General features: G+C 39.9%; 1 protein-coding gene across 1 annotated transcript in view; it reads left to right on the top strand.

The window, feature by feature from the left end:
- Positions 1–18,126, top strand: part of LOC139730769 (ubiquitin carboxyl-terminal hydrolase 9X-like) — an 83,323-nt gene that overhangs the window by 51,868 nt on the left and 13,329 nt on the right. The window contains exons 28-48 of the mRNA XM_071641630.1: positions 653–790; positions 1,302–1,422; positions 1,945–2,075; positions 2,434–2,496; positions 3,083–3,174; positions 4,299–4,548; positions 5,078–5,203; positions 6,052–6,215; positions 6,856–6,964; positions 8,047–8,193; positions 8,367–8,513; positions 10,030–10,240; positions 11,031–11,152; positions 11,556–11,657; positions 12,292–12,479; positions 13,233–13,406; positions 14,129–14,270; positions 15,102–15,187; positions 15,830–15,921; positions 17,087–17,231; positions 17,874–17,958. Of these exons, the coding sequence (XP_071497731.1) occupies positions 653–790; positions 1,302–1,422; positions 1,945–2,075; positions 2,434–2,496; positions 3,083–3,174; positions 4,299–4,548; positions 5,078–5,203; positions 6,052–6,215; positions 6,856–6,964; positions 8,047–8,193; positions 8,367–8,513; positions 10,030–10,240; positions 11,031–11,152; positions 11,556–11,657; positions 12,292–12,479; positions 13,233–13,406; positions 14,129–14,270; positions 15,102–15,187; positions 15,830–15,921; positions 17,087–17,231; positions 17,874–17,958 (2,835 nt within the window). The remainder of the gene's footprint in view (positions 1–652; positions 791–1,301; positions 1,423–1,944; positions 2,076–2,433; positions 2,497–3,082; positions 3,175–4,298; positions 4,549–5,077; positions 5,204–6,051; positions 6,216–6,855; positions 6,965–8,046; positions 8,194–8,366; positions 8,514–10,029; positions 10,241–11,030; positions 11,153–11,555; positions 11,658–12,291; positions 12,480–13,232; positions 13,407–14,128; positions 14,271–15,101; positions 15,188–15,829; positions 15,922–17,086; positions 17,232–17,873; positions 17,959–18,126) is intronic.

Raw genomic sequence — 18,126 nt, 5'->3', positions numbered from 1 at the left:
ACACAGTGTGTAGGCCGGCTGCTGCCTCAGTAAGTCTGTGGTGAGAGGTACAATGAGTTGCTCTACTCATTGAGACTGCTCACATGGTCTTCATTCACAAGATCTGCTTTATTGAAAAAAAATTGCAGTTCATGTATGTTCTGATTATTGCAGCCATCAACCACAGCGCAACTGAAATACCCACAGCTTCTGGGCTTTTACATACCTGCCTCCATGGGAAGGACAGTTGATAATTGATGAGACTAGTGTCGTATGCTGTATGACAGACACGTAAGCTTCAGGGGAGCATTTCATGAAGCATCTTGTCCGGCAAAGTTGTTGGACAAATTTGCTCTTGGCCAATCAGATGCAAGGATTTCAGTAGCTTGTAACAGTTTGTCAGAAAAATATCCAACCACAACGTTTCATGAAATGCCCCCCCAGGAAACCTGAAGAGAAGGGGAAATATATTTGATAAGCCAGAGTCAATTAACTTTGTTTTAAAACTCTTCTGATCTTTTATTACATTCTGTTCCAAGGATTCCAAAGGTTAACTCATCAAAATACTATTCACTTACAGCGCAGGCACAACTATTGACCTCAAAGTGCTTTGATTATCATTGATTAGAGATGAAGAAAGTACTCTCCCTCTTCTCTCTTTCTCTCTCCATAGCTTATAACAGCCAAGCTCTGTCCGACGGGCTCCAACATGCCTTCATCCCCAGACAGTTCGTCAGACTCTTCAGGGGGTTCCCCCCACCACCCCTACGATGGACCCAACGTGGAGGCAGAGAAGTGTCTTCCAGGGGTGGTAAGTCAGTGCACTGGTCTTTATGTCTCACATGATCCCAAGTCATTTAGATTCTCTCAACATTAGACTTAGGGCACTGGCACATGGAGTATCGCTTGGGCCATGGAACAGGCCCTGTTACAGTACAGTGGTTCCCATGAACAGTTGAAATTGTCTATTCCCCTCTTCTCTGTGGTCTAGTCAGTGTAAAGACCATGCCACACTAAATCTGGTCCACTCCACGGAATAGGTTCATGTACCATGCCCCTGAACCATATCAAGTCACTCCCAGAGTAATCGCATAAAAAACATTCCGATTACCATTTCGTTTTCCTCAGTACGGAGGATGTTTGGTGTAAGCAGTCGCATTAGCGTAGTGCACAACCAATTTATTCTTTGCAATTCGGTGGCCCCAGGAGTTGCAATGAAGTTGCATTTTTTTTTCACTCTTTGTAGTTACTTGCAGTCTGTAGCAGAGCATATTTACAATGCCACATTAATGGCCATTGCACTACTCCCTTTGTTCCTGTAGCTGATGTCCCTACAACACACCTACGTGGAGTTCATGTTCCACCTTGCTGACCTAGGCTGTAGCCTCAACATCAGTGCTCTCAGGGACGGGGCAAGGTCACTACTGAAGATCATCCCAGCAGGTGAGTAGAAAGGTCTTTGGAATCTCTTAGAGGGAAACTTACATGATATTTCTCAGTGGCAGATCCAGGGGGGAGTGCACTGGGCATGCCCCCCCCCCCTTATTTTTTTTTGTTAAAACAAAAGAAATAAAAAAAAAAATGAAGGATGCATGCACCCCCTTTAATTTTTGTAAAGGCACCCCCTATTTTACGGAATTCCTGGATCTGCCCCTGCTTCTTACTATCACATATAAATGTAAAAACTTCGACAGCAGTGGCGCTATTTAATTTCTGTAATTATGTGTTGACAAAATTGTGCTGGTGCACAGCATAAGCTCTGTTTGGTCATACGTGAAAAGCATCAATCACTATCTCTATCTCAAAACTACTATCGTTTGTTGATTTTGTAGCTCAAAAAATGTTCTAGATTGCATTCAGTCATGACTTGCAAATAGATCTCTATTTTTCAAACTGCATTCAAGCTCAAATTGCAAATTGATCTCTTTATGTGACTGTTCATCTTGTGTTGTCATGCCGCCCCAGACTCGAACATCGTGGAGAAGCTGATTGACATCTGCAAGAGCAATTCCAAGCTGGGTGAGCAGTCCTCATGTCCGACGCTAGAGTCTCTCTTCTTTGGCTCCTCATCCTCCCAGGTCCTCTATCATCTTGAGGTGAGTCTACACTCCACTGCATCATTTCTTGAGCATAACCTACCTCAGCTACCATGTAGTTGATGACTAAAAACTTTGTATGCTTTTAAACAGATGGAAAACAAAGAGAAGAAACGAAAATCATATTCCCCTCGCATTGTTGGAAGTATTTCTTGATAATGATTTAATCAGGTGGACTCTGTTACTGAAATATCTGATATTGCACTTCAGTTTGCTTTAGAATTGTTCATGTTATATTTTCTGTGTTCATTATTGTTTTCTCAAATCTGAAAAAGATCATATTTTGGCCTTTTGCTCTATATTAATACATAAATGGCAGAATATGTTAATATGTTTGCATGTTTCATTGTATACACAGGTTGTTTACTCTTTACTGATGCCAGCGAAACAACCACATGGTGAACAGGCATTTGAATTCCAGGTAAGTGTTCTATCTTCCCTGTCATTGAACTGTAAGTGTTCAATCGTTCTTCATCTTAAAGTCATCAGTGAATTCATGATACCACCTTGGGCCTGTTGCATAAAAGTTACTATTGTGGTAACTTTGCCAGCCAATGGTAACTACCATGGCAACAATTCTCGACAGCCAATCAAAATCAAGAATTCCATGGAAGTTACCATTGGATGGCAAAGTTACAATACTAGTAACTTTTATGCAATGGGCCCCTGATATAAAAAACATTTAAAAAATAGAAAAATAATTCTTTTGTTGGAAAGATGTAACTTGCATCAAAAGGACTTTGAAGAAAACAAATGTGAAATCTGTGAGGTGTTAGCATTTTATGAATCAATTGTCCTTAATTTCCAGTTTTTATTTCAGATGACATACAAAAGGGAAAGTAAACAGATGATAAAGTGTAACACTGCCATGATGTATATTACACATATATTTAGAAAACTTTTGCTATGCTAAGTTGTGTGTCACACTTAGTGTACTTTTGCATCTTTATGCCATATGCTTGCAGATTGATTAATCATTTTTTTGTTCCTTTTTGTACAATCAACAGTATACCTTCTTGAAGAGCGGTGGAGTGTCAGCTGTTATGAACATGTTGACCAAGAATAACTTCTTGCCAAACGCAGACATGGAAACAAGACGGTAAGATGAAGAGATGTTTTCTCTTAAACTCAACCTCTTGGTTGCAGTTTTGATGTAATGTTTCCACTTCCTCATATGTGGCTCACAGTTATCGTTGTGAAGTAAAAATAGGAGTGGGATAGCAAAATCGGTATTTTGCACTTGGCTCTGAAGCATAATTCTTTGTTTATTTCAAGATATATACTGCGTAATGCAAATTTTCAAATACATGCATTTCTCTTTTTACAAGTTCTTTGACAAGAGTTCCCTTACATAATTTCTGCACAGCTGGAAAAGTCTCAATGCTGTGATTACTAGTGAGACTTGAGTTTGTTTTTTAAGAAGGGACTGATTGAAGGCATGATATACGAGGTGTGTCAGAAAAGTTCCAGGACTTGTGTCATAAAAGATTTGTTTCAAACCCAAACTTCAGACTAAGAGGTTTCACCTTCAGAGTAATCTATCTGGAGTATGTAGCTGTGATCTTGGCTCTCTGCAGCCATCAGATTTTTTTCTTCGTAATTTCATATACACATCCTCTGTTTCAGGTCATACAGCAATGAGCACAGAGCAACGAACAAACTTGAAGTTTCTTGCACGGTTGGAGAAAACTCTTTCAGAAGCACTGAGAGTGCTGCAGCTAGTGTACGGAGATGAGATGATGTCATGCATGCATGATTTTGAATGGTGCAAGAGGTTTGAAGAAGGACAAGAAGACGTGGAAGATTGCTGCACCAATCTCAACACTTCTGACAGAGTTTTCCCCAACCGTACCAGAAACTTCAAATTTGTTTATTGCTCTGTGCTAATTGCTGAACGACCAGAAACAGAGGATGTGTTCATAAAATTATGTAGAAAAAAAAATCTGATGGCTGTGAATAGCTAAAATCACTGCTACATACTCCAGATTGATTACTTTGAAGGTGAAACCTCTCAGTTTGAAGTTTGGGTTTGAAATAAATCTTCTATGTCGGCAGTCTTGGAACTTTTCTGGCACACCTCGTATATACATGTAGAATATGTTTGAAGTATTTTTACCTCCCTTCTGTTGTACGATAATGGGTTCCCAACTTGCTTTTTGCAATGCTGTCCAAGTTAAAGGAAATGTGTGTTATCAGGGCCATCCACCTGTTTTCCTTCCCCAGGTCTGCCCTTCTTATGGTGCTAAAGATCGGCAAGCTGATGTTTACCACGCTGGCCTACGCCCGCATCACGGCGGTGGCCGAGGCATGCCAGACGGACCCAGCCGGGGGCCCCAGCCAGTCCTCCGTCTCACAGAGCACCCACACCCAGGCTGTGGTGCTGCAGCAAGCCATGCAGCACATCCCCAACCCCAATGCAGAGTGCGTGCTGCGCAATGCAGCCGTTAGGCTGGGGAGGCAGGCTGCTGAGGAGGTGGGTGCTAGTTACCCATTTCAGCAAATTTTTGGGGCCAGTTCATATTCATAATGTATGAATTGCAGTCAAAGTTTGCTGCTTAGCGGACAGTTTTCTGTTTTTGCGATACTGTAAAGTGAGATATTTTTGTGATGTAAAACTTTCATAAATAGGAGCCAACAATCTTTTTCGCGGAATGAAATCTTTTCCAAATTGTCACTGGCATTCAACGTATATAGTGTAGACGTGAACTTTCGCGTGCATTTTAATTTCACGAATCTTGTCTCAACTTAGCAAAATTCATGATTTGTGGTTTTACGGTAGATGTATTTACAAGGATGATGATTGATTCATTATCTTACGTTCATAGATATGGTTGACTACTGACAAAAAAATGAGAAATACTGTGTGTACCATCAAATTTTGAAAGCATCATACATATGGTTAGGATGATTTTGAAAGTTTCTCTTGTTATACTTTGTGCCAAGAGTGGCTCATGTAGATTGCTGGAGATGAATGCTTTTCTCCTCTCTTTCATCCCCTAAAGGCAAAGACAGACAACTTGGATCTCAGCGTCGTAAAAGCCATCAAGAAGATTGCATGGTCAGCTGGCTGTGGCTGTTCCCATCTACTACATGGGTCAAACGAGGAGGTCCACAAGTCTTATGAGAAGGTATGGTCATCTCATTCCATCATTCCCCAGTCACCACCATCAGAAATTACCACTGATATTATGTTGAGATAGGTCACCAGAGAGTAATGACAGGGCTCTCAAGACTGCTTATTAATGGTGTATGAAAGAGACATCAGTCATTTGAGTCACCACATGCATTTGAGAAAGGGCACCCGAATGGGGTCAGCGAAAGTCAAAATCTGTTGAGCTCAGCCTCGAGTGCTACGTACGTCTTCATACGAGTTTTGCAACAAAACAAGCATAATACTATGTTTGAAAAGGTACACGTAAATCACACAGAAATACACACAATTCTGAGATGGATAGAGAAGAGCTATTGATAGCAGAAATGCTAATCTTTCTAGTGAAAAAATTTCTCCATCTCAGAATAATGCAAACATGAATTTACGCCATGAATGCAGACACTCATAAGTTCCTTTTGGGAACCAGGGGGGTGTTTCATAAAGCTTTTCGTAAAGTTACGAACAACTTACGAGTGACTGGTGATCAGTTTTGATGTGCTATACTTATCAGAATTTCCATAATTCAGCACAAGAACTGATCACCAGTCGCTCGTAAGTCACTCGTAACTTTACGAGCAGCTTTATGAAACACCCCCCCGGTATACCAAGTTCCCACCTATGAATTCACACTACCAGGTTCCTGGTAGGAACATGTTTAACATTCAAAGAAGTTATTATCTGGGGACAGTACGAACATGCCCACGACAATGTGACATCGTTTTAGTCAAAGAAACACTTGTATCACTGTTTGCATTAATAGAAACACTCGAACATATCTTTGTTTGCATTAATAAAAACACTTGTATCGCTGTTTCCGTTGAGCAGGCTGACAGTGGTGAGGCAGATGGTGATGATGCTGCCCTGTGTCGAGAAGCCCTGGAAGTCCTGACGGTTTGTCTAGCTCTCTGTCCACAAGCTCTGGATGCCCTCAATAAGGACAAGGCGTGGCAGTGCTGTATCATAGACCTCCTCCTCCTAGCAAAGACGAGGTATGTGACACACCCATTGGAGTCCATACAGGCACAATCTTCTTCTTTCTTTCTTTTTTTGAAGATAGTAAAGTGCACCTATGTGCACAGAAGTTGATTATATATCCAATACTATAACAAGAGAGCTATCTTGGCAAAGTGTGTTTCAATGTCATCCTCGCAGTGGTGATATTCATGTAAGTTGTTTTTGTTATGTTATTTTCAATAGAAAAAGAAAAGAGAAAGAAAAAAATGGGACCCTATTAAAAGAATAATTTTCCCCAGACAATACTGACATAAAATCAAACCATAATAAATCCTAAAAACAAATCAAACCTAATTATTGGATATATAATATACTGTCCCCACAGGGGAGCTCATAATGAATGTTTCCATGAGGGAGCTCATAATGTGTAAGGTGTACAACTTCATTTGGAATAGGGTATGGATTTCTTGATATCTTATTAGGTAATGCAATGTGTTTAACAAACTGCAGTGACAATCAACAGGTATTTGTTTGAAAATTATTGTAAATAATAGATTTTAGCAAGTTTTATTACATATCATATATGTCATCTTGTTCATGTATTGTTCATTTGATGTGGAGCCAGTGTCAATGGGTCTGCTTCTCAATCACTTATTACTTATTCTTCCGGTCTAGGTCGGTAAGAGTGTCGGCCATGGAGCAGTTCCAGCTGATTGCCACCAAGTGTTCATCTGGACATCGCCCTCTCCTTTTCTTCATTACCCTTTGCTTCTCGGTCCTTCAGGTAGTTGCTCTGAAGGTTTAGTCTTCAGCCTATCCCCCTCTTAAAAGATAAGAGAGAAAGAAAAGTAGTTTTAAGAAAAACTGATCCACTCTCAGAATCCAGAGTTGCATATTTGCTGCAAAGTATTGCATGTTCAACTAAAATTATCAAAGCTGCTAAGATGAGGCTATGAACGATGAGAGACAGGTTGTCTGCTTTCACTGTGAAATCTTCCCATCTTATTCCTTCTACTTAGATACGTAGTATGATTGTTCGTCATATTATGTTATTATTATTATTATCAAAATTGTGATGATGATAAGGATTATGATTAATAAAGTTATTATTATCATTTTATTTGGCCATTATTAAATTATTGAATTTTTTTAATATCATAGTCAAAGATTGTCATGATAGGAAATCAAGACAGTATTAATCAGAGGGGTGAAGGTCGAGATGTAAATTTTCTTCACTTTGTCTCCCTCTACAAACGAAATTTGTAAGATTGCAACTGCTGATCTGTAATTTAACAAACATGTCGGAAAAAAGGAATCATTGGACTTGAATCTGTCATCAGCAGTTGCGATCTTACAAAGTTCAATTGTAGAGGAAGACTGAAGGAAAGTATGCATCTCTGTCATCGTGATATGTTGGTGTAAAATAGTTTCCTGTGCATCAGTCTTTGCTGCTAGGATACAGAAACAGTACAATCCACAGACCATCCTCATCATGTCCAAGCTTAGCGCACATTTGTGTAATGTCAATTCCTACTGTCTTCTCTGGCAGCATACACACTTACCAAAGTAGAACAATTTTCTGGTAATATGTAGTGATGATGATGGTGATGATGATGATGATGATGATGATGATGATGACAACGACGACAACGACGACAACGACGACAACGACAACGACGATGAGGAGGAGGAGGAGGATAGTGTATGCTTTTGTAGTGCAACAATCCATCAAAAAGATGCTCATGGCGCTTTTAGGCTTAAAGGTTAAGAAGAAGAACAATGTGACTTTTTTCCCTTTTTTTCCTGCAACATATTAACAGATTAAAATGTAAGCAACGTTTTTTTCTTTCCATGTGGCTTTTCTAGAACAAGACCAAAGAGCATCCTGGCTCCTGCATTGAGTATTTCCAGCTCCTGTGTCGGTTGCTGAACTACGGCTATGTCACAAACAGCCCCGTGCCCAACGCTGAGACTCTTCTCAACAACGAGATCGACTGGCTCAAGAAAGTCAGGGTAAGTCATGTGATCAAGAAATTTTGGTCAGGGTCATGAATGTCGGGAGTTTAATTCTTAGCTTATTTGAGCCAAGGGGTCAAGTAGGCATATAGACATGAAGTTCCTCCCACAGTATTGTTTCATTGCAAAAATTTGTTCAACCAGACCTCACTTTTTGATATATTTCACAGGACGGGGTCCTGACATCGGGTGAGAGTGTGTGTGAGGACACTCTCCTGGAGGGTCACCTGGGCATCACCCGAGAGCTCCTAGCGTTCATGTCCAGCGAGAAGAAGTTCCAGGTGGGGTCCAAGAAGGATGGCTGCCAGCTCATAAAGGTGTGGATAAAATCTCAATGCTCACATTCTCTTTCTTAGTTTCTTGTCCCTTGGTTGTTGGTCTAAGGTTTGAAACGCTTTTTATGTCTTGCCTGAGAGAATATTGCCTAGTCTGTTCGTACTTTGGTCATGTGTGTAAACAGTGACGAGCAAGCTTGTATTGATTTACCCTGCCTTCTTTCATTGCTAGTGTACTGGTGATAAAATCTCAATGCTCACATTCTCTTTTTTAGTTTCTTGTCCCTTGGTTGTTGGGCAAAGGTTTGAAACGCTTTTTATGTTTTGTCTGGGAGAATATTTCCCGTCTGTTCGTACTTGGGAGAATATTTCCAGTCTGTTCCTACTTTGGTCATGTGTGTAACCAGTGACAAGCAAGCTTGTATTGATTTTCCATACCTTCTTTCATTGCTAGTGTAGTGGTGTTCAATCCTAGTTAGTATTCTGATATCTGAACAGTCTGATCGATTTATTTGCCCTCATGATCCTGCCTGTTTAAGACTCTGTAGCGTGTGGACACCATGTAGTGGGGAGGCTGGCCCAGCTCGGATATATTCAAGAATTCTAGTAGTAAATTGTGTACAGTATCATCACTGATCTCTGTTTAAGTACTGTTAAAGGTAGATAGTCCCGGTAGTGTAGAGGGCGCTGTTGATGATACTGCCGATCACCGTAAGCATTGATACAAAGATTACCGAAGTTGAGCTGTCATCAGGAGTAAAGTGTGTAGGTGTTGCTAAGTAATGTTGCCTTTGTTGTCTTCTCTGCGCATCGCGCAGTCTGTAGTAATGCCAGGATGTGTGCATATGTGTTTCGTATTATGACTGCACAAAAGAAGTTTGCTAAAGCTATCATTCCTCTCAGCCGAATCGTGAACCAAACTGTGATTGGACCACTGACTACAGTGGATCGGACTTCTTCGGACTCCGGGAAGTGGCCAAAGCGTAAGCGCCTAAGAGGAGTCGATAGTGTAAGTCTCTATAGGAAACTTGCGCCGTGCGCCCGCGTACACGTTTGACTAATACGCCGGGACCATGCACCTTTAACGTCAATATATTTGCGTTCTTTCGTGCTGAGCGACTCAAAAACATACTCGCGGGTTCTTGAATTCGCGCTGCGCAATTGTCAACCCATTCAAAACGTGCAGAAAAAATTGTGAAGATACTTTTGCAGGTTTTAGAATTCGCGCTTGCCAGAAGTAGTGCAAAATACAAAAAAATTAGTGTACTGCAAAAAATTTATGCATTTACAGTACACAGAGCCAAAGAATCTGAACTTGAGTTGACCATTACTGATGAGCATACGCTTCGTTGGATGTATTCACTGAAGGCACTATTTGTCATTTTCAAACGTATCCCAGTGCGAAGCGAATGAGGATAGATTCAATCAACTGCCCATGAATCACCACACCTGAAATCTTTAAAACCCATTCAGTCACAGGTTAGTTTTCATCTAGTCAGCACAAAGAAATTTCCAATTTACATGGAGTCCATTGTGACAAATGTTTTCTCTCTGACAGGAGTTGATGGATGACTTCCTGTTTCCAGCTTCAAAGATTGTCGTCCAGACGCTAAAGAACGGCGCCGAGACACCGCTTGACCCCGTAGTCCCCGTGTGTGTCACGTCGTCCACCATCAATGCCGCCTTTGACCTCTTGGTGGCGCTCTGCATGAACTGTGTGCCAAACCTGAAACTTGTAGCTGACACTCTCACTGACATGTACTATTCAGGTACGTTAACACACTGATTGGAGAAATGAAAATCTGTCGTTGATGGTGAACACATTCCTGTTCTAAAGTCAGATACTGGTCTCCCTAAAGAGCGTGCAGTGTACTGTAAAACGAGGAACATTTTCGTCTTGAAATTTTCACAAACTAGAGCAGACTTTTTTGTACCCCAAAACTTTCGCGAAACACCACTAGCGTTTAATGCATTTTGTTGACAAATACTTTCGCATGCATTTTACTTTTACGGATCTTGGCTCCTCACGAGATTTGTGAAAGTGTCATGCATGTGAAAATTTGTGGTTATACAATATAATTTGGTTCAGCAGAGCCAAAAACATGAAAATGATAAAGCCTTTAGTTACCCCCAATTCAAGAGTATTTTTCGCATTGACTTCTATGTGCACACTTGTGTTGTACGAAAGTAGTGTAAATGAACAGGCATGTTCAATGTAAGTGAGTGTGCAGATTTTTTTTTTTTTTAGAGTGGGGGAAAACTTTTTGAAAGAGTTATCCAATCCTCGGATATTAACATTTGACAAACAGATGCTCATACATGGTACTCATGGGCCCTTCTTCATGTGTGACAGTTGCACAACTTGATGGTGCAGAGGGTAATGGTTGTTATGCCAGGCCTCACTGGTGTACTGCAATAGTTGCAGGCTGCAAGTGTTGGAAAAAAATGCTTTGATATAGGCCCGTGAGTTAATATTTCCTTAATGTGGATATAGCATGCTTCGAGTGGTTCATTCATTAGCCGAGGTGTAAATACTTTTTAATTTTTAACCTTCTTTAGGAAATGACGCACCCCTGACAGAGTGGGAGTATCTACCACCGGTGGGACCCCGCCCAAACAAGGGATTTGTTGGGCTAAAAAATGCTGGAGCCACATGCTACATGAATTCAGTTCTGCAACAGGTACGTGAAGACTCCGCCTTCCTGTCAAGTTCCTAATGCGTCATAATTTCTGACGTTGATGTTTATATGTTGTATCCGTTGCAGAAGTGTCAGTTACTGTATGTATACTTGACAACATGAATCTGAATGTATTTGTATTTATATGCTGTGTATTTTCTCTGTTTATCTAGATGTGGTTTTTATGAAGTATTGGACCAATAAGTCCTAATCCTAATTCTAATAGAAAATATATCCCCTTTGGTAAAAGTTGCACATGTCGCCAAGAACGGGAGAAAAATTCTGAGATACTTCGAAGAGGCCTAGTTGAGACTGTTTTGGTTGATGTACGTGTAGGTGCTGGTGCTTGTGAATGAATACTTTATTCCAGGCAATACTTCATTTCATTTTGATTCTCTTCTAACAGGTGTATATGGTGCCAGAAATCCGAAGAGCCGTTCTCTCAGCTGAGGGCGCTGTTATAGACACGGAAGATGACTTCTATAACGATGAAAAGCAAGATAATGAGGTAAGAGATTCTTATCCTCTATCTGTCTTTTTTTTTGGGGGGGGGGGGAGGGGTGGGGGAGTGAGGAGAGGGGTTATTTCTTTCTTGCAAAGAGGCCATACTTGCTATGCAGTACTTGTAACAATAGTGACTTCCTATTCAAACTGAATTCCATAAATGAATGCAATCAATACTGTACATATATGTAGAAAAGATAACATATGCAAGTGAGAACAGACAGAATTATAGAATTTTGCCCTCCCTTTCAGAAAATAAAAAGATAGCATTGAGAATGCATGTGATCATCATTTCTTCACTCTTTCCATTTATGGCTCCACCCAAAAAAAAAGAAAAAAAGTGCTGAGGCATTATTTCTGTTATCGAAATGAATAGCAAAAAAGAATATGAGTTTTCTAAGTATGAGATTACAGTAGTTTATATTCTACTTCTACCCAAGATACATGTATGCTAATGATACAGGTTAACTTGCATATTTTCTTGGTATGATATGGCTAATACTGCAAATCATTTCTAAAAAGTAAGTATGCTCGACCACAGTCTGTTACCATTGGTCAAATAAAAATAGAAAAAGAGAGAGTGAGAGTGCCCATTCATCAGTTAACCCATCGTTCCCCCATCTCCCATCCTGCCACAGAGCAACATCGACATCGTGGACTCGGAGATCGGTAGCTCGGTGGTTGAGGAGGGTCCGCCCATGAGCAAACAGGAGGAGACCAAGGAATATAACCTGGGCGTCCTCAAACACGTCCAGGCCATCTTTGGCCACCTGGCTGAGAGCAAACTCCAGTACTACGTCCCCAGGGGCTTCTGGAAGCACTTCAAGTGAGTGGGGAATATTGTCTTGTTTTGTTTTTGCTTTGTTTTGTTTACCTTTGTGGACAGTTTTCTTAGGGTACAGCTGTACTGAGTTTTTGATAAGTTGCAGTAAGGGAATTGTAATTATGTAAATTCGTCATTGGTTGTTAAGAAAACATAACATACTTTATAGCAAGCTGCCAATTCCTCCAAAGAAAGATTAGGAGGTACAGTTGTAGCTTTCTAAATCTGCATGAAATTGAGTTGGGATCAAATTCCATTACCCTTGCATCCTGCAAGTGTTGGTGTGTTTTGTCAGTATGGATGGAGAGGGTTGTAGTTTTCCATGAATAGAATACATATGTGGACTTGTCAATTATAACGTGGTCTAGCAAGAGACTCTAGCTGTGCAGATATTGCCAGTCTTTGGAAGGCCTTTAAATTCAATGTACTACTACTACATCAGGAATATGAATTTATCAAGATGTGATTCCCTATTGCAGGAGTTGACACTAAATTTTTTTTCTGGTGACCCATTTGGGTCACTGAAACATAAGTCTTGAATTTTTGTGGCACAAAAAAGAAATATGGTTGCCAAAAGCAAACAAAACATTCCATTTTTAATCTTAGTTGCCCAATCTTGCCACTGAAACTAAAGTTTTCGAAATTTTTTTTGACCTGACATTAATTTTTAGTGGGCCACCAAGCCACTGCTGTTATGTCGAGCCCTGCCTATTAATAATGATATGTCAAACCAATCTATCCCCTAACTGCATCCAGGCTGGCAGGGGAGCCGGTCAACCTTCGGGAGCAGCACGATGCCCTGGAATTCTTCAACAGTCTAGTAGACAGCCTGGACGAGGCTCTCAAGGCCCACGGCGCCAACCCGGCCTTCGCCAAAGTGCTCGGGGGCTCCTATGCGGACCAGATGATATGCAAAGACTGCCCCCACAGGTTCGTGGATTGAGTGTGAAGACCAGTGATGGTCCCCAACATCAATTTTCAGCGGCCTGTTTCACTAAGCTGTAAAATCAATCAAGTCAATTGATCTTGGGAACAGTTTTTGGGTCAGTCATTTTTCAGGAGTCAGGAAGTGTTTCACTAAGCCATTTGGGAACAAAATCTTGTACCTACCTTGCCACATTCTAGAATTAATCTTGAGGGTTTATGTATCCCTTCCAACTAGATCTGATCTGAATCTGTCCAACTTGAAGTTCATCATTTGGCTTGATTATTTATTATGTTAGTGAAACTGGGCCCTGATCCTGTTTCCTAGTCCCACACACAACAGATTATGTGTGTTCTTGTTTAAGGCTTGAACACATCTGTCTTAGATTTAATGTCAATGTAAAGGTAATTATATTCTTTTTGTTACTTGTACAGTGTATCAATACAGCATCAGCTTACTCGTGACTTAATGCTGAAATAAAAGCCTACATGTGTTTCTTGATGAGTAGCTATCAAAATTCAAAATGAGTACTTGAAATAGAATAGTTTGTTTGATTATATGATAATTTTGACATTTATCCCCTATTGATTTCCTGGAATTGATTTCTTTGATAGTCCAGTCCTGCATTATGAGAAACCAACAGTCTGGATGTGATTCAGTGATTGACCTAATATCTGATATTCAAGATGTCATGAGTGAGAGATTGAATTTCTTGAATTTCTTGCAGATACTCAAGGGAATCAATGTTCACGACTCTGAATGTGGACATCCGCAACAACCAAAATCTCCTAGATTCACTGGAGCAATTCGTCAAGGGAGATCTCCTAGAGGGGGACAACGCCTATCGGTGTGAAAAGTGCAACAAAAAGGTAGCACATTCATTATGTTAGATGTCATAGAGATGTGTACACACTCTGTCCAAGTGTTCGGGAGAAGTGAGTGCTCAGATCTTCACCATATGAGGACTACTCCAAAAGGGAAATAAGCTACTAGTAGCGATATGTATCAAAAGCATGTTATAGCAGCTCTGCATACCTGTGTTACTGTTGTAAAAATGTGATTTTTTTTTTTTTTACAGAGAAATAGATCTGCAGAGGCTACTTTCACTATGTTGACCCACAGTGACTTTTTTAGAGGAAATGAAATATCTGAATCACAAGGGTTTTACCATTCTATAGTGTAAAAAGAAGTTAACACCACTCAAGTTGTGTACTGTTTTACTTCTTGAAGAGCAGTCTCTAATGGAAAATTCACAATACACTTCAAAGGTGATAGGAAGGCATTTTGTCAGCAGGCACATCAACTGGAAGTAAGATTTTAGGAAACAACTTGATATGAATGAAAATTTGATGCTAACTTCATAATCATTGAAGAATTTCTGATTATGGCTGAATGATATACAGTAAAACACAATATTTCTCGCGGCAAGAAATTTTCGCGAATTGCCTCTAACATTCAATGCCTATAGTTTAGACAAGAACTTTCATGTGCATTTTAATTTCGCGAATCTTGTCTCTCGTGAAATTCGCGAAATTGAAATGCACACAAACATTCCTTGTTTTCCAGTGTATCTAGAGATTGTAAAATCTGCTTTTGTGTGCATTTATGTGCATGTACATGTGTCTGTATGTTCAGGTTAACAGTGAAACGAATGTGAATCGAGAGATTGTAACATCTATCCCATTTATGTGTGCATACAGGTGGACACGGTGAAGCGAATGTGTATCAAGAGGTTACCTAAGGTCCTTGCAATTCAGCTAAAGAGATTTGACTACGACTGGGAACGGTAAGAAAACCTTTGATGATTCATTCGTATACTCTGTATTCATGATTTCATTGTGTAATGTAACACTGAAATTGAAATGCGATAGTATGTTTAGTGTATTTCGGTGTAGTGTATTTCGGTGCATTGGAGATGAAGGTACAGTCAAGCATGTCATATTGTGGTTTTCCCCTTTAAGTGTGCAGCATTTAATATCAAGTGTTATAATGTCTTATTCGTTTTATCATAATGCATTTTGTCCTTGTTTTTGGTGCTGTTACCCTTTAATACTATGTGTACTATGTGTTGTGAGGATGGTCGGTCTTTCTTTCTTTCTTTCTTTTTGATTGGTGGAAATTTCTAACTAAATATTTAGTTTTGGGAGAAAAAGCAAACACAGTATGATTATTCTTTCTTCTGCACACTTTAGAGGGGACGTTTCTATGCAACTGCTACTGATTCAAGGGTATGCATCGGCTTTGGCTAATGCCATCTCGGGTTCCATGAATGTAGTAGCACTTTCATGTTCATGTGGGGATGTTACAAAATCTGAAAAAAAAATTCATATTCAAGCTGTATGTAATGTATAATTTCTTTCCTTCCTCGGGACATTAATTGTAAGAAATTCTGTTTATCTTGTATATTTTTCTGCCTTTTGTCTTGCAGGGAATGTGCAATAAAGTTCAATGACTATTTTGAGTTTCCCAAAGAGTTTGACATGGATCCTTACACTGTGGAAGGCCTGGCAAAGATAGAAGGTAAGTGTTGCATTTACATAGGTACCTTAACCCTATTCTAACTGGGCTATTTGAGACCAAGTTTTTACTGAGGGGGAGTCAATTTGACCCCCCCTTCAGATCTCAGCCGCCGATCGCGCGATCGCCGCGAAATTTTGCCTGAAGATAGAGCTGGATGTCAACTACAAGATTACCTGGTCATACAATAGAAAAATATTGCCTTTCTATTTTTAATAAATTAATTATGCAAATTTGTGCATGAAATCATATTTTCACCTATAACTCCATTAAAAAGACTGAAGGATTGCTAAATTTTTGTGTCAGAATTCCTCAAGACACATCAAACAATTTTCGTGTAAAAAAATAGCACAATCGAAATCAATTTCTTTTGTTTGTTATTGTTTTGTTAATTTCTTATGTATTTTATTGTTTTTTCGACCTTTTGTTTTCTATTGTTTTTTTGCCAAAATTTGTTGCAGGCACTTTTTCAGGCTTATCTACACTAGAATTGATTAATTTCAATGGTTAAAAGTTGAAATAATCTAATTTATATAAATTTAACCAAAAAACACAATTTGCATTGGATTTGCACACGATATCATGAATTTGAGCTGTTTTTTGGTTGACATGCATATATGCAAAACATTACGTAACTTCAAAACGGTGTACCCGGTCGTCACAAATTTGGTCTCAAAATATGCGGGAGACTTCAATGAAAAAAGTCGTGAAACGACGCGGCAAAATCTTTGCACGTTGCGAAATCGTGGCGCGAAACGTCGAGGGGGGGGTCAATTTGACCCCCCCCCCCCCCAGTTAGAATAAGGTCAAAGGAGACCTCCGGATGATTTTCAGACTTTTACATATGATAAACTATAAATTTGTTACGCTGGGTGCAGAGTTTCAGAATCTGTAGTGATTGGGATGAGGAATAGGAGTATTTTCAAAACTTATAACGAATCACAATGAACAAGGATGATAACATAGCAGCCTCACAACAAGAATGCATGAGTGTATGCAATGCAATGCAACATAGATCACAACTTTATTTTCTTTGATGTGCACCACAGTCCTGTGCAGCATATCATATCGTGTAAATTTCTGAGTACCGATGCTGGCAATCTGTGAAAGAGATATTATTGCAAAGTCCATGCACTCAATGTTTGACCTGACTTGACTTGACTTGCAGGTGAAATCATCCAAGATGATGAGAGAGAAAACAGTGAAGAGGAGGAGGAAGGGGGCTCCAGGAGCACCCTCTACCGGTTGGTGGGTGTGGTGGTGCACAGCGGGCAGGCCAGCGGCGGACACTACTACTCCTATATCCTCCATAGGTGAGGCCATTAATGATGCAGACTTTACACCTTTCCTTTCCATCATATCATATGTCATATCAAAGATGATTTTAGATTAGAGTACAAACTCTTGGTTTGTAATGCTGAGCTCAGTTTTAGAGACTTGAGACTTGAGACTTTGGGCAAGCTGTTTTGCAGGATGTGTGGTAAAATGAGATTTTGGCTAACATGCCCCACAGAGTGTGCCAATTCTCACTACTGACATTTTAGATATCAGCGATTTCAATGAAAATCAAAGAGTTGTTTGTTCAATTCTTCACAAATGAATAGTGCCTCTTCAAGCCTACAAGCAGCAATGATGATTGGTTTGTTGAAAGTGATGAAGAAACTTCGCAGGAAGTAAAAGAGACATCTATCTGACATTTAAAAAAATGAAGTCCAAGTGTCCTTTTCATGAAAGTCTTACTAGAGACTTTTCGCTCATAAGACACACTTATGAGAGACTTCATGGAATGGATTTTACTTCTCTTCGAAAATCTCTCATAGCTACATATGTATGAGCAATTTTAGCCATTCTGAGGTTTATGTAAAGACTTTTTTTTTTGTGATGACTTTATGAAACGGACCCCAGCACATGTAGTGAGAAACTGAGCCGTCATTGTGTCACTCTCCTTCCCACAGAAACGGCGGGGATGGCAATCAGCAAGGGAAATGGTACAAATTTGACGACGGCGAGGTCACCGAGTGCAGAATGGAAGATGATGAGGTGAGAGACACGGGCAGATTCTAATAGTTTTACTTGATCTTTATAGTAGATGGCTCCATTTTTGCATCAGTTGACTTGCACAACTCTAGTTTTGGGCTTTACATTCTATGTGTGCAGAGCTGTGTTAGCTCTCAATTGCCCATTCTCTAAAGGTAATATCTGTCATGT

Source organism: Diadema antillarum, unplaced genomic scaffold, assembly GCF_040938485.1.
Source record: "Diadema antillarum isolate AM-2024a unplaced genomic scaffold, OU_Dant_1.0 seq00000333_RagTag, whole genome shotgun sequence".
Classification (NCBI taxonomy): domain Eukaryota; kingdom Metazoa; phylum Echinodermata; class Echinoidea; order Diadematoida; family Diadematidae; genus Diadema; species Diadema antillarum.
This window is presented reverse-complemented; position numbering and strand designations above follow the sequence as displayed.